General features: G+C 38.3%; 1 protein-coding gene across 1 annotated transcript; it reads right to left on the minus strand.

Moving 5' to 3' along the window:
* Positions 1-207: 207 nt before the first annotated feature.
* TASL (TLR adaptor interacting with endolysosomal SLC15A4) lies at positions 208-16,628 on the minus strand. Its single transcript, XM_019710538.3, has 2 exons — positions 16,485-16,628; positions 208-2,196 (listed from the first exon to the last, which is right to left on the minus strand). Exon 2 carries the CDS (start codon positions 2,193-2,195, stop codon positions 1,302-1,304), a length of 894 nt encoding a protein of 297 aa, XP_019566097.2. The 5' UTR covers position 2,196; positions 16,485-16,628; the 3' UTR covers positions 208-1,301.
* Between the last annotated feature and the right edge of the window lie 238 nt (positions 16,629-16,866).

The following is a 16,866-nucleotide window of genomic DNA, read 5'->3' on the forward strand; positions in this document are numbered from 1 at the left end:
TGTGTTTATTCAACTCTGCCATTCCGGTGTGAAAGCAGCCACAGACAATGTATAAATGAATGGGTGTGGCTGTGTTCCAATACAGCTTTTTTATGGACACTGAATTGGAATATCATAATTTTCACGTGTCACAAAATACCCTGATTTTGTGGTTGAAAAAATTCCATTCTTAAATGGTTGAAAAAAATCTTAGCTCATGAGAGTTCAAAAAGGATGTAACAAGATTTATTGTGATGATCGTTTCACAATGTATACAAACAGCAAATCATGTTGTACACCTGAAACTAATACAATGTTACATCAATTATATCTCCAAAAAACAAAAAACAAAACCAGGAGGCAGGCTGGATTTGGCCAATGAGCCATAGTTTGCCAATCCCTGAGCTAGAGAAAGGAAGTAGAGCACCTGCTCTTCACGAAGCTACCATTCTGTGCATGAACTTACAGAATGTGATATCATGGGACCCTGGAACTTGTAACCTTGTTTTCAGGATACGGAAACCCCTTCCTGGCTCCAGAAGGGTCAAGAGAGCATGGAGAAAAGGAAAACTATGGGGAAAAAACAAGATTCCTAATTTCATATCACCAAGAAAATCATACGCAGCAAAGTCAAATAGTTTTCTACGCACTATGTGGCCTTTTCCGTTTAGAAAACTTCATCTCCACCAATAAAGAGAATTAGGAGATTGGAGTGGTTGTTTGGGGGCTGTAGCTAAGTAGTCATTCAAAAATAGAAACACAATTGCAATTTGCTACTGTCTTAATGTTTATGAAGAATATGTTTTAAGTGATCTACTGATACAGAACAGAGAAAAGAGAGATAAACATATTTTGAAAACTGTTTGAATCTCTCTGCTGTAGAAGGACTGCAGTTTTCTACAGTCCATTTCCCTCAAGAAAAAAACAACTTGGGAGGAGTTTTTTTGAGTAACATTCTTACTCTTTATCCTGAAACCTTTGGCTTTTTATTTTTGCCATGATGTGTGTTCTTCTTTGGCTTATCTTTTCAGTTTCTGTACTCCCTTAAATGCATCCTGACTTCACTTTTTTGATCATTTTTATTTTTGTTTTGTTGCTCTACAACACTTGCTTGGAAATCATTCTTTATAGCTCCTCTTCCCACATTCCTGCACCACGTGTAATATCATGAGATTGCCTCTTAATTCACACCTGACCTCCAGCTGACCTTTACTTCCCTAGCTCTTGATTCCTTCACAACCCCCTCCTTCACATTCTCAGAATAAATGAATAAAGTGTTGCTTTAGCTGTGAGTGGTTGAGAGAGGAACGGAAGCATCCTCTCTATGGATTCACATTGCTATACTGAGAAATATGGAGACTAGGAGTGCTGATTTCAGTGGACACCAACTGTAATAGGCGGTTAATGACTATATCCCTGGCTTTTGAGGTCTCCAGGTTCTTCTCTCTAGACACCTGGAGACTAATTTGGTCCACACTTGTCATGATGAGTTCCGATGCCAGAATCTGGGTAGGGGAACTGTCATGAAATACAGTGTCCATAATGTACTGCTTATATAACTCCACCACCTTCTGCTCCAGGTACTCATTCAGCACCGCATTAGAAATAGGCTTCTGCATTTGAAGACTGCTTTTCTCCTTGATGCTGGTTATTCTCCAGTAGGATGAATACCTCTGGATAGGTTTTTGAGGAAAGTCGCTGAGCTGAGTGGAAATGGAATCCTCCATGGGCAAAGGAATCTCAGACGATTTCAGCAAAGGGCCGTATTCAAAACTGCTCTCAGAGGGAAAATCTGTTGTCACTGAATTAATGGCCATCACCTGGCCCCCTGCAATATGTAAGTCATTGTAATTCTTGCAAATACTTTTGCAGGAAGGTGGAACCAAGTAGGTCTCTCTGCTGGGGTCTCTACATATTTCAACTGCAGCCAAGTTTGGGCTTTCAAACACAGGATTGGGGCTTGTCTGGAGCATTGTGATTCTCTGGTTTCTACCATGTTGGCTGTCTCTGGAATGCACTGAAGAAATAAACTTGCCAGAGGATTTGCAGCTCACGTAGAGACTTCTGACTTGTGTTTCATCCTCAGAGGAATAGGAAAGAGCAGCAGATTTTGTCTCTTCTTCCTTTTCCTCAACCACCTGTTCATTATAAGATGCACAACTCCAATGGATGTCGTTCCTATAGGCAAGTCCACTGAGGTACCCTTCTGACAGCATTCTGGAAAGAGAGTAACAATAAGGGAAATGAAGATTGGAATTCATTTTAAATTGGCAGTTGATATATCAAAAAAGTAAAGGACAATAAATGAAGTCGTTTTAGTCATTACCAAGCCATTATTAATTCTGTGCCTGCTGTGTACCAGGACTGTGGCATGTGCTAGAGATACAAAGATGAATAGGACACCGTTCCATCCTTCAAGAAGTTTCCACTATGGGAGAAAGTAAGCTAGACACAAATGATTCCAATATTATGTCACTGAGGGTTAAAATAGTGATAGGCACAAAGGAAGTACAGAAGAGGAGCCCCTAACACAGCCTGGGGCTAAGGGGCAGGAGTTACGGGACATGTCTCAGAGAAGATGACATGTAAGCTAAATTGTGAAGATTAAGTAGGCACAGAGTCAGGAGAAAATATGGTGGCATGGATTATTCACCATACACCAAGATACTAGGCCTAAGCAGAAAGGGCTGGGAAAATAGGCTGGAATTAGGTCGTGAAGGGCCTTAGGAGTCGAGCAAAGGCATTTGTATCCTGCCTCAGGAAATGGAGAGTGGTTGAGAAGCTGCAAATTGGGGAAGCAACATAGCTAGTGAGTTATGAGAAAAACAAGGAGGAAAACTGTGGCAAACTCTACTGAAAATAAGAGCTGTGTTTTACTCATCTTTGTGTCTTATCCCTGGGAGCCAGCACCATTATTTGCATTTAGGAGGGACTCAGAAGATACTTGTCAATTTGAATTAAATAATTGAGAACAATTGCATGGATTAAAATTAATTCACTCTCAACCCATCATGAAGGACCACGAAACCTCACCTACCTTTGCAGCCTGGGATAAGTTTCTTGCTCTATCCCACCCACTTCTCACAATATGTCCTGGAAATGTCTCTGGACCCAACTGATGTGTTGACCTCTATCCTAATTACCAAGGAGCTTTCCAGACTGTGGGCTTTCACTACACCTGCCTCAGCAGTTGTCACCTGAGTCCGTAGTGGCTAGAATAGGCTAGAAACCAGCAGCTGCACTTTTCTAGAAAAGAAACGCACTGGCAATCTTGGCACTGGGGCAACAGACAACAAGGAAAACTAGTACTCTTTGGCCTTGAGGACTGGGCTTCTAAAACAGACTTGTCAACTTGAACCTGAATTAAAGTCAAATTAGAAAAGGATTGTTTTAACCATATGCAAGGGTCCTTTTTTAATATTAGCATCTCTTTTACATTCATGAAGTTATTTCCAAGTAAATTTTTTAAATTGTATAAGGTAAATATTATAATTAACGTAATTGTTTTAAATGTATAAGGATATTAATTTCTATGTTTACTTTCTCTTTTGGAACTATTCCATGATATATTCAGCAAATTTATCAATTATTTAAGTGTTTCTATTTTAGACACTGTCATGTGCCACAAAAATACAAAGTTAAAGGTCTTCAACAAATCCATGAAGAAATTTTTTAATGTTTTTGGTGGGGGGGATATTGGGGAGCAGTGTGCTTCTCCAGGGCCCATCAGCTCCAAGTCATTGTCCTTCAATCTAGTTGTGGAGGGCACAGCTCAGCTGCAAGTCCAGTCGCCGTTTTCAATCTTAGTTGCAAGGGGCACAGCCCACCATCCCATGCGGGAATTGAATCAACAACTTTGTTGTTGAAAGCTCGTGCTCTAACCAACTGAGCCATCCAGCCACCCCTCCATAAAGTAATTTTTGTATACCGAACATACTTGTAAGGATAAAGAAAATGTTCTTATTTCCTGAAAAAAAAACTTTCCAAATGTGGTTCTACCCTCAACAAACTGAACATCCAGGTGAAAAGACAAATACACACACACACACACACACACACACACACACACACAGTGCCAAAAAAGTGTATATACATTTTAAGAAAAGAAAAAACTATTAAAATTATAATACTCAATATATACTGATAACAAAAGATGAATACAAGTCACATTTGACTTCTGCAATTACAAGAGGTGCTCAAAGTGGTTACCCTCAGCGTATGTTTAGTACAATTTTATCCTTTCTTGAAATGTGTATATTTTTATATATGAAGATAATAGAGCAAAAAAGTTTGCCATCAAGTCTCCATAGTGAGGCAGTTATTTCCCAACCCTCCCACTCCACCCCACCCAGGCTACAGCTAGGGCTTTCCCCCTTCAAGGCCTCAGAACATTATTGTGGAAAACCAGAGCAGAAACTCAACTCTCGGCTTTTGAGTTTCTAAATTGGCTTCAGAAACTCTCAGCAAAAATCATAGTTTCAGAGAAATGGCTTTTGAGATAACCATAACCTGAGCTTTTAAGCTCAGAATCCAGAACCCTAAAAAACTCAGGGCATAATATTTATGCATCAACAATAGACTCAGTACATGGAATTCCCCCGTGGAATGAAACCGTATGGCTCCAGATAGGTTTGGGAGCCCAGAATAGAAGAGCTCTGTACCCTATGTCCCAGAAAGAATCTGAGGAAGCAGGGAGTCTCACAAAATCCTCTCCTGCCCAACATGATGCAGGAGCAGGAGAGCCAGTCACATGGATTGTCTGAGAGGACAGGTCTGAAGCTGCCTCATCAAGTCGCTCACATACCAGCATGCTGCCCAGAGCCTGCAAACCTGAAGACCTACATTTGGAATGGGAATATTGCAGACATGATCTCTATAGACTAGTAACCAAGGGCCAAGTGAAGGATAAGATGTTACCATGGATACCAGTGTGACTACATGATGACAACCAAAGACTCCACCCCCATCCCCACATCCCCAACTGACCCTATGGCTCTATGTAAGCAAGCTGGAACTTAGAGGCAAACCCACGGAGGACGGAGACCTAAAGGGACTGAGGAAACCCTGATTGATAGTGATTATTCAGGAGAATGAGCTGAGTTCAAAAGCGAGATCAAATTGAGGTAAAGAAAAGCAAAGATTTCCAGGAAAAAGATCTGTTAGGCACGTGGATGTATTTCCCACCTCCCCATACTTCATTAAAACAACAGTGAGTTTTTTAAGATACATACAAGAAAAGGGAGAACAGGAGAAGAGACAAGAGCAATAACATTTTAGAAGCTAGGAAACAGGAGGCCAAGAGTTAATGACATGGGAGACCGGAAAAGGCTGAATCTTAAAAGAGGCATGGGAAAATCCAAGAGCCAATCTGATTTAAATTCTGCTAAATGCTTAGGAATTGGTGGCACCACATACCCTTTGTGAGTAAGGTGAAGGGGGTGTATCTAAAATAAGATCGATTGAAAGTCTACTTAAAAGACAATCAGAAACCCAGATCTTCTCCCTCATTCTATGTAGCCAGGTGACCATCTCTCATCTTCATCCCCAAAGGAAAACTTGAGATTTATTCTCTGAGGAATAAAACATAAGATCTCTGGACTGAGAGATACTAGTTGAGGATAGAATTACTGAACCACTAATAGAAAGATTAAGCATACGCATGTTGGGTGCTGATATCCATGACCCTCTCCTTCTAGCTCCCAGAACACTGACAATGGAGCAACCACCTTTCAGGCAGGATTTGGGAAGACTGTTCTGGGAAAATCAGACTAGTCGGAGAAAAGCAATTGACATCAGAGGTTTCCCAACTAAATGAGGCAACCAGATCACCCTTTATTCAAGCTCACAATCAATAGAGCCCATTGAGCTTTTTGGATCCCCATCCTTAAATATGAGTAGAACTTTGAAATATCTAAGGAATGCTCTGGATAAGAGAGACCAAAACAGCCTCTTAGAGGAAAAATAACTCTGGGGGGAAATTCAACTACCATCAATATTCTCAAGGAAATAGGGATAATATAATATTACAATCTTGAATTAAGAATAGGATGCTATTTTATTTTATTTTTTTAAGATTTTTTTTATTGGGGAAGGGGAACAGGACTTTATTGGGGAACAGTGTGTACTTCCAGAACTTTTTTTTTTCCAAGTCAAATTGTTGTCCTTTCAGTCTTAGTTGTGGAGGGCGCAGCTCAGCTCCAGGTCCAGTTGTCATTGCTAGTTGCAGGGGGCACAGCCTACCATCCCTTGCGGGACTCGAGGAGTTGAACTGGCAACCTTGTGGTTGAGAGCCCGCTGGCCCATGTGGGAATCGAACCGGCAGCCTTGGGAGCTCCAACCGCCTGAGCCACCAGGCTAGCCCCAGGATGCCATTTTAAAAAAGCATTCTGAAGCTCTTAGAAATGAAAAATGATAGAGAATTTTAAAACTCAGTAGAACGATTGGAAGCTAAGTTAAGGCCAACTCCCATTCTGAGAGAACAAAAATACAAGTTGGAAAATAGTAGGGAAAATATATAATTAGTAAATCAGTCCAGGAGATCCATTATCTGAATAACAGAAGGTTCAGAAAGGGGGCAGAGAAAATAGAGGAGAAATTCAAAGAATTCAAAAGTATTTCACTGGGGTGGCTGGTTAGCTCAGTTGGTTAGAGCGCGGTGCTCATAACACCAAAGTTGCCGGTTGGATCCCCACATGGGCCACTGTGAGCTGCACCCTCCACAACTAGATACTAGATCAAAACAACTACTTGACTTGGAGCTGATGGGTCTTGGAAAAACACACTTAAATAAATAAAAGTTAAAAATATATATATTTCCCAGAACTGAAGGACATGAGTTCCCAAAACACTAGGTAAAAATAGCCCTATACCTCTCCTTGTTATTGTGAAATGGTAGAACACTCAGGACAAAAAATAACTATAAGCTTCCAGAGAGAAAAAAAGAAAAAGGAAAAGAAAAAAAAAAGACTAAGAACCAGAATCTTCAGACCTTTCAACAGCAACATGAGAAACCAGATGACCATGTAATAATATCTAAAAATTATTGAACGAAAATTATTTCAACCTAGAATTAAATGACCAAGTCATCAATCAAGTATGAGGATAGAGATATTTTTAGGTCAAAGTCTCAAATAGCTTATCTCCCAGGCAACTTTCTGAGGAAGTGAATGGAAGATGTGCTCCTCTGAAAGGAGTAAGTAAATCAATAAAAAGAAGTTTAAGGTACTGAAGACAGTTAATTGTAATTGCAATTTAAAGTTCACTGGATGGGGGTGGCCAGTTAGCTCAGTTGGTTAGAGTGTGGTGCTAATAACACCAAGGTTGCCGGTTCAATCCCCATGTGGGCCACTGTGAGCTGTGCCCTCCTTAAATAAAGTTCACTGGATGATCACTGTCATAGCAATAATTCTAGAGTGGTATCTGACTAATTCATTCATTTCTGTACTCCTTTCAAGGGGTGTTAGAGAGGAGGTATCAGAAGATGGTGAACCAAGAGTATAAATTTTTAGATGTTTGGTAAAAAAAAAATGGGATCCTTATCTGAGACAGTTTTGCTATTTTGAAACAGGGACTATATAGAACTTCCTTTTAATTTTTAATTTGGAGAAGTGTAGAATGCCTGTGTGAATAGTTCAAAAAAAATTTTAAGTTATTTTTGTTGTAATCATGTGGTCTTGTAGATAGTCTCTGAGGTGATGGAAGTGCTGTCCAATAGAATTTTCTGTGGTGATGGAAATGTTCAATATTTGTGCTGCTGTCTAATATGATAACTGATAGCCATGTGTGACTAATGAGCACTTGAAATATGGTTTGTGTGACTGAAATCTTAATTTAAATGGCCAAATTTGGCTACCATTTTGGACACCACAGATCTAGACAATCATAAACTCCAACTCATAATTTAAGAAAAAGTTGTGCAGTGAAAAACCATGATTTAGGGCCGGCCCAGTGGCTCAGGCGGTTAGAGCTCTGTGCTCCTAACTCCAAAGGCTGCCGGTTTGACTCCCACATGGGCCAGTGGGCTCTCAACCACAAGGTTGCCAGTTCGATTCCTCAAGTCCCGCAAGGGATGGTGGGCTCTGCCCCCTGCAACTAAGATTGAACATGGCACCTTGAGCTGAGCTGCCTCCCGGATGGCTCAGTTGGTTGGAGTGCATCCTCTCAACCACAAGGTTGCCGGTTTGACTCCCGCAAGAGATGGTGGGCTGTGCCCCCTACAACCAGAAAACGGCAACTGGACCTGGAGCTGAGCTGCACCCTCCACAACTAAGATTAAAAAGGACAACAAATTGACTTGGGAAAAAAAAAAGTCCTGGAAGTACACACTGTTCCCCAATAAAGTCCTGTTCCCCTTCCCCAATAAAATCTTTAAAAAAAAAAAAAAAAAAAGAAAAACCATGATTTACTGCATGGCTGAGTTGTAAATAGCTTTTGCATAGTCATAATAACATATGAATCAGCGAAAATTGATCTAACCAAATTTACAATATAACCACAGGATGACGATAAAGTCAGGAAACAAAGATAATATTTTATCACTTATGGTAATGTAATATCAATAAAAATTTTCTTGGGCATTTGCCTATGTGTTCAGACTGAGTGTCCAGTCTGTATAGTGAGAGGAACAGGACAAGAATGTCTGTAGTACTTGGTGAAGGCCAGGGGAGGAAAGAGAACTAAATCCTTATCTTCATGGGGACAAGTGAGTAAATAATGCCTCAAACTGAAAACTCCAAAAGTTGCAACCCATGCATGCTATTTAAAGAAATGGTAGTAAATATCAAATAATTAGTCAAAGGAGATTAAAGTAGTTGCTTCTGAAAAAGGGACAGATTTTTTTTCACAGCAAACATCTTAGAATTATTTGACCCAAATTATGTGCATGTATAGCTTTGATTAATTTTTTAATTAAAATGAGAACTAAAGATAAATATTTTTCAAGTAAGTAAGAGGGGAAAAAGGAAGGTGGCATTTCCTGTACAGCTGAGTTTGTGGTTAAAGATACTGCATATTCTAAGGGCGAAGAAAAGAAAAAGAAATCACTGTGCAAGCAGTAAACATTTATTTGGCCCTAAAGAACAAGAAGAACTTGAACAGGCAGATGAGAAAGGGGAAAAGCATTGTAGGAGAGGAGAGAAGGTCAACAAAGGTGAAGAGGCCTGTGTTGTCGTTCTCGTGTGTGTCAGTAATGGACACCAGTCTAGATGGGATGCAAGTGTTTCTCCGTCATGGTCACCTAAGAACCTTTACTTGAAATGGCAGAATTTGCAGAATCACTCTTTATTACCCCTTATTCCCCTTCAGACATATCCTAAATCTCCCACTATTTATTCTATTTCTTTTCAACAATCAGCCCTAATGGATTTTTCTTTTATTTTAGGTGGATGATGTTTATGAGTACTCCAGCTAATCTTCACTCCTTCACAATGATGAAGGAAGAGGGTCTAGGATCTTGTTTTGAGGAATGGGCCCTTTGCCCTGTTTGTCATCATCTGAGGACATTGTTGGGACCTTAATGCTAGCAGAATAAGAACGCTACCATTCTGATGTGTTGGGGCCCAAGGCAGACCAGTGAAGTGGTAAGTCCAATGATGGAAAGGCAGAAAGTGTGTCCTGATGTCTAGGGATAGATACACTGATGGCTAAAAGAAGAGATTACTGTGAGGGAGGAGAGAGGTAAATTGGGACATGCAAGGCTGAGGCCATTCAATCTACCCTGCAGGCAGTACAAAGCTCTGGAAGGTGACTAAGCGGATTCATGGCACAATGTTATCGATCACTGAAGTGCAAGATGAATTTCATCAGGGTGAGATTGGTGTTAAGGACCCCAGTTCAGGGGATGAATCCAGCAGCCTCCTGAGGTGTTTGGGACAGGAAGCAGGAGGGAGGGAGCAGAAAACAGAGGAGAAATGAACTTGAGAGACAAAGACTCCTGGACATGAAAGTGAATGAGAGAGAGGAGAGAGCCAAACGTAACTGTGAACCTCAGCATGGTGGGAAATGGCACCAGCATTGACCAAAATGAGATCAGGAGAAGGATCCCAGAAAGAAGCTGTTGGGTTTAGTTTAGTTTCTCTTGAGTCTGACATGAGGTGCACTCTCAGTGCAAGTGTCTAGTTATGCATTGGAGATTCAGGCAGGGAGCTCATTAGAGAGGTTACTTAAAGTCAACGGTGAAATTACCTCCCAAGTGTAGGCAGTAGGAATTTATATTGGGGGCTTGAAGAGCTTGTGTTTGTAATAATTTCTGTGGGGAGCCCACCTTGCACAGTACAAGGAGGAAAGAGTGATAGCAAGAGCTGTGGTATCACATGGCTTTGCAAAGACTACTAGAGCTTCAAATATACAGAGGGTGCCAAAAAAATGTATACACATTTTAAGAAAGGAAAAAACTGTATTAAACTTGTGATAATATATACCAATAAGAAAAGATGAATACAAGTCATGTGTATACATTTTTTTTGGTACCCCCGGTAGTGAACAAGTTACATTTTAAAAATTCACTTTCTAAGGTAAAATTTAGTTATGTATTCAGACTCACTAAAGCAAAAAAAAAAAAAAAAAAAAAAACGAAACAAAATATTATTGAACTGGTAGTGTCAAGGGACCAGAATTCTAGTTGTGGTTTGAGGCTAGTTAGTGACAAGTCTATAAAATAGCTAACATTAGTACTAGCCACCACCCAGATACTATCCTAAGTGCTTTTTATGTACTAAATCAATGGATACCCACAAAGACTCTAAGATATAGGTACTATTATTATGATCATTTTATAGATGTCAAAATTAAGTAATGTGTCCAAAGTCACCAGGTATTCCAACACTGGCACAGAAAACAGAGCCCATGCTCACTTGTTGCTTAACCTCTCAGAGACTCAAATTCTCATCTGTAAATTAAATCAACTTCTTAAACTTCTTATCTGTGGTATTATCTATGTAGTCCCCTCAAACTTTAATACTGCATGGGTTTATGAATATATTAAGGGGAGAGAAAGAGAGGTAGATATTACTCAGAAGCAAAATTCATTTCTGAAAAGTTAACAGCAGAGGGCAGCAGAGAGCACGCTAAAGCAGCTTTTGAAAGATGGTTCTAAAGCTATGCAGAGAATAATAATGTTGGGTAACACTTAAAAACAAAAATTGTACATCTATTAACTCATTTAGTCTTCATAAAGCCCTTTAATGGACCATTAGAATGAAAATAATGCTGTACATCATGACATTCTAAAATTTAAGAATAGAGAAATAGAGAAAGTTATTTGGGTTTATTTTGATTAATTGTTGGCATTTTTTCTCAATACATTTCAGTGATGATCTGTGAAATTCTTAAAAGACATCACTTAGTCCCTTCAAAGGTATTACAAAAGGTATACTTCAAAAAAAATGTTAACATTTACTAGACTTAATTTCATCTGAGAAACTAAAACTTGACCCAATGGATTACTTCAATTGTTCAAAGATATATTATCAGTTGAATTTGTTTCTCATTACAGAGAATGTATATATGTATATGTGTACATATATCTAAATATATTTGGAATTCTCCATGACTGGTTAAGTGTGAAGGAAAAGACACCCAAGGACATTTGCAGATGAGATGTTTTAGGCAAATTTAGCCTATATTAATCATTACCAGACAGGGGAATACCAAAATTAACCTTATGTGCAATTTCACAACTTAGAATGTGTGCTAAAGTACAGCACTTTGTTAAATCATTGACTTGGATTTCAGAAGAAATTGTGATATAAATCCTACACTAGCATTTACATAGTTTCTCAGGAAATTGTTATAACTTCTCTACATAAACACACTTTTATACCCAATCAACACAAGCATGGACTCAAAGAGAAGACATAAAGAGAGAAGGACTTTATAAGAGGAAACATTTGGAAAAACCTAAGTTAGGGATCAGCAAACTTTTCTATAAAGGGCCAAGTATTTAATATTTTAGGTCTGTTACTACTACTCAACTCTGCCATCATATCAGGAAAGCCATTATAGACAATGCATAAATGAATGGATGTAGCTGTGTTCCAATAAAACTTTATTTACAAAAGCAGGCAAAGAGCCAATTTGGCCCATCGGCCATGGTTTCCCTACCCTTGACCTGAGTCAAAAAGCAGATACAATAAGTTGGATGGGGCATAATAATAATAATAGCAATTATGTCCAGTGCTTTCCATACATTACCCCTAATCTTCCAACAACACGGCATGTTAGATATTATCCTAATCTGGGTTTTCCAAATAAGAAAACTGAGATTTGGGTATGACAAATGACCTTCCCAAGGTCACAAAACAACTAAGTACTAGAGGCAAGATTCAAATCCAAGTTTACAAACTCCAGAGCGTATAGTCTGGTCTGAAGATATCACACTACTACACAATTGAGAGCAGTTAATATTACACAGTCATGATAAGCAATTAGTACTTCTAGGAAAAGGATATCAGCCCTGACTCCATTTAATAACAACAGCACTTGCTGAATAAAGGGAGGAAGGTGCAGTGAAGTTCAGAAAGAAAAACTCCAGGAAGGCAGCCAGTGCCCAACCCAGTGGGGTGGCCCAGAGGGCTATTTACATGTCCTATTTGTGTATCGATGCTCGTATATCTGAGGTATGTAAATAATTTATCCTCTGGTCTTTTAATCTAACCATATGAACATTTTCCTTAACCATTTCCCCGCTATAGCCTGGCATCATCTCACCCTTAATTTTGTAACCAGAGTCATTTAATATTACAGATGCCCTGTTTAAATATCAACAGATCCCAGTGTCCAAACACATTAGACCCTTGTGATAGGCAGCCCTTATCTGCCTTCCCAATCTCATATCTGTCTGTGCCCCTCAGGACCCAGGACCCCAATCATACTGAATTTCTCCCAGTTCTTCCAAACCCCATGCCCATCCCAAATATTTGTATATTTTGTCTTATCATCAGAGCCCTGGTTCCCTGTCCATCCCCTGTCCCACCACCCATACCCTTCTTCACATCTCGTCTCATATACCAACATTTCAGTGTACCTGGCCATCCATGCAGAATCCATGTCCCTCAATTAGAAAGTGATTCTAGGTTCTTCTCTCTCCTACCCCAATATATTTATCAGGATTGCATGAAACTTTAGCAAAATTTAGCTGCTGCCTTAAACACTGAAATAAATCATTGGGACAGTCTTTTGAATGAAGAAGTGGCAGTAACAAAAGTGGGAAGATTGGGGATTGGTAGGTAGTGGGGGAGTTGGAGGTGATAAAGCAGCAGAACAGATCCTGTCTCGGGAAGGACAATTTGTGTGCATACGAGCTAAGATCTGAGACGCTGGGTTGAAACAGGGTGCAAAGAAGACCACAGCTGCACAAAAATGGAGGCAGTGGGATGGGGCTGCCCCCCACATGACGGGATGTAGCCTTATGAAACTGATGCAAGAAAACGTTATTTCATCAACCTAGGGTACAGTCTGGTTCCCATCTGTCCACACAGCTGTTTATATAGAGCTGCCTTTTAACAATTACAAAATCGTACATCTATAGGTACATATTATATTAGCAAATCATTTCTCATGGTGAATATTCCCTCTTGCTTTTTTACTATGTGTAACCACTGCATATGCCTCCATGAATATTTCCTTAGGCCTGATTTAGAGAAGCTAAATTACTAGATCATAGCTATTGCAAACTGCCTTTCAAGTAGCTTAGGCCAGTTTATTCTCTCACTAGCAACGTTCGAGATTAACTGTTTCCACCGACATTCTTCAACACATTATTATTTTTTAACTTTCCAATCAGATAAGCAAATTTATTTTTTGCCTTAAATTTGAGGGTGAAGCAAACTATCTTAAGATTATATGTAGGTGATATATATCAGGGATATTATTTTTTAATACCCCCAAATTCTCAAAATACTCTATTTCATCTCTTCATTTCTCCATTTCCCGTATAATCTAAATTCTAGATTCCATAATACCAATCGTTATTTTTTACGTTCTTATTGATTTGGGGGACTTGCTGACAAACTACTGAAAGGTTATCATTGAAAACCTTGAATATTATTTTGTTCATAATCTAGTTATGATAATCTAGCCAAATCTGTATTATATGTTTTAATTTTTTTTCTTTTTTTTAGTGAATGATACAAAATTTTACCCAAAACAAGGGGTTTCTTTAGGAAGGATCTCCCTGTGTAAAAAAGTATCTGTGTAAAAAAGCATCTCCCTGAGTGAAAAAAGCATTCCTTGCTCTTATCTTTGAAAGTATATGTTCTTTAGAGCTGGAAATAACCATTTACTTAATCATATACCTTGGCTTATATCCCTATTATTTCATCTTTTGTGGCATTTGTTGACAGGTGTTCTAAAGTATCACTCATCCATATTTCAATTCCTGTTACAAAACATATAATTTGGGATTATCTATTCTATCAAATATGAAGTGATTCTTAATGAATTAATTTCTGAAAGTCTAATTTGATGGCTAAGATAATACTAATATAATCATAAGTCAAAAGACCTCTGTTTTCTATATTAACATCACCAAGTAAATAATTTTCTCTTCGGTTCTACTTAAATCCTTATGACCAAAGGTAATATCTACTTCCAAAGGCTTTATCTGGATATGTAAATTTACTTCAGAAAATGTACATTTTGGTGCAGAAATAAGAGTAAATATATTTTTATCATACTTTGGATTTTTCTTCATATTCTGTCTTTAAATCTCACGAACAAAAATTAAAGCTTGGGTGACTTTTTTGAATTACTTTTGAAATATTTTGACACAAAATGAGAAGACTGAAAAAATAAATGATCATAATAGTGTTGACAGATGTTAAATTTCCTTGGTGTTATAATTGTGAATCATTGTTAATTATATTGTCAATTATGTAGATTAACATTTACTTAATTGTAGGCATATCAACCAAATGCAATGCAATATACTTGATTGGATCCTGAATTAAAAAAATAAAATCTCTTTAAAGAGCATGTGGATAACTGGGGAAATTTTAATATGAATTATGTTAGATAACAGGATTCTATTGATGTTATATTTCCTTCACATTATAGTACTTATGTAGAAGTCTGCCCTTTCTCTGAGGAGAGACATGCTCAAGAATTTGGAGGTGTCATATGCTCTAAACTTAACAATATACTTTCAAACAGTTCAGGAAAAATGTGTGTGTGTGTGTGTATGGAGAGAGAGAGAGAGAGAGAGAGAGAGAGAGAGAGAGAGACAGAGAGAGAGGGCAAGAAAGAAAGTAAATGTGGCAAAAATCTACAACTGATTAATTTACATGATGGAAATATGGGTGTTCATTGTACTATTCTTTCCATTTTTACATAGGTTTGAAACTTTACAAAACAAAAATTGGGAGAGTTAATAGCTCTATTTAGCTAATGAAAGCAAGTTTATATTCTATCATGTTTATGAAGAGCTTAGAGAGACAATTCTTATATGTCTAAGATATTCATTCGGTATGTGATTGGAATTGGTTCAGTAACTTGAATTATTGAAAACATCGCATCAAAGTGATATTAGAATTAGTGCACTGTTTTTGTGTGTCCCCCAAATTACCATTATAATATGAATTACACAAATTTTAAATACTCTCTACTCCTTCAAGAAACTTCTCAAGTTCAGAAACACAATGTTCTTACACTGGCTTATGCAACCAACGTTCTAAAAATATCCATATGAACATTCTGGCCAAACCAGATCTATATTCAAGCATAGATTGATGTGCACAAAAAGAAGAATGTATGAGCAGCTCTAAAGATAATTCAAACAAAAGTCCACTTCTGCACACGTTGTCTTTAATAACAAGTAGATTTGCCCCAAATCACCCAGATAGCAATTCGAAAAGCATCATCACTGTAGATCACATTCACTTTGTCTGTGTCCTGCCCCACAGAAAAACACTTATTACAAGCTCACTAAATGAATAATTGAGAGTCACATCAATTGGAATTTATTATTATTGGATTCCTCTCTAAAACTGCATCACTATAACTGAACTCGTGTTGTGCTATCCCTGCAAAATTCTGCTTAGGTTTTTTGGTCTCTCTCTCTCTCTCTCTCTCTCTCTCTCTCTCTCTCTCTCTCTCTCTCTCTCTCTCTCTCTCTCTCTCTCGGAAGTATAGTTGGATAGTTGGCCTTCTTTTAAAAATGCAGAAACTAAATCTGGGTAGGAATTAGTGAGTGAGGACTGAATAAATTACACAACAAATACTTGATCAGACCAGTCAAATATTTTGCCAGAAAAAAAAGTATTTTAAAAATGCCCCAAATATGAACATGAAGAGGTAAGAGAAGGGAATGTTTCACTTAATTTCTCTCTATAGTCCACCTTTGATGAATGCTTACTTAAACTCTCTCTCACCTCTGATTTGGTAAACTAGAAAAGTATTAGATGCCATAAGATTGGATCTGAGTTCTGATGGTAAAGGACTAAGTTAAGTATGAGAAGAGCAATGACAGAAAAAGTTAACAGTTATAGGGCCTGTTGCCTCCTTTTTCTTACCTTCACTAACCAATCTGCTCCTTTGGTCCTGCAGAAACACAACGATTGACCATAGAGAGATGAATAAGGCAGCCAGTGTTTTTTTCCAGAAATGTTCGCAAGCCTCTGGTGAGTCTACCTTTCACTGCTAAAAACCAAGAAACTAAACTGCTTGTTGCATTTCCATTCTTTTTAAAGCTGATCCAATGGAAAAAGAGTTGTTTTTGCTCATCTGATTTGTTCTAAAGAGCAGTGGGAAGTCCCGGAAAGGGGGGGGAGGCAATAACTGACAAACCCACATCGAGCCACAGAATGGTGTTTCTTCCCCTTTTTCAAAAAATGAAACCTATCTATGAAACTGTCTCTTGTTAAAACAACTTATCAGTACACATTATGTAAGTTT

This window comes from Rhinolophus sinicus, chromosome 18, assembly GCF_057876585.1.
Source record: "Rhinolophus sinicus isolate RSI-liver-muscle chromosome 18, RSI-T2T, whole genome shotgun sequence".
Classification (NCBI taxonomy): Eukaryota; Metazoa; Chordata; class Mammalia; order Chiroptera; family Rhinolophidae; genus Rhinolophus; species Rhinolophus sinicus.

Bases quoted from the DNA above. Each gene is read 5' to 3' on its own strand.
- TASL (XM_019710538.3), bottom strand. From the start codon at position 2,195: ATGCTGTCAGAAGGGTACCTCAGTGGACTTGCCTATAGGAACGACATC.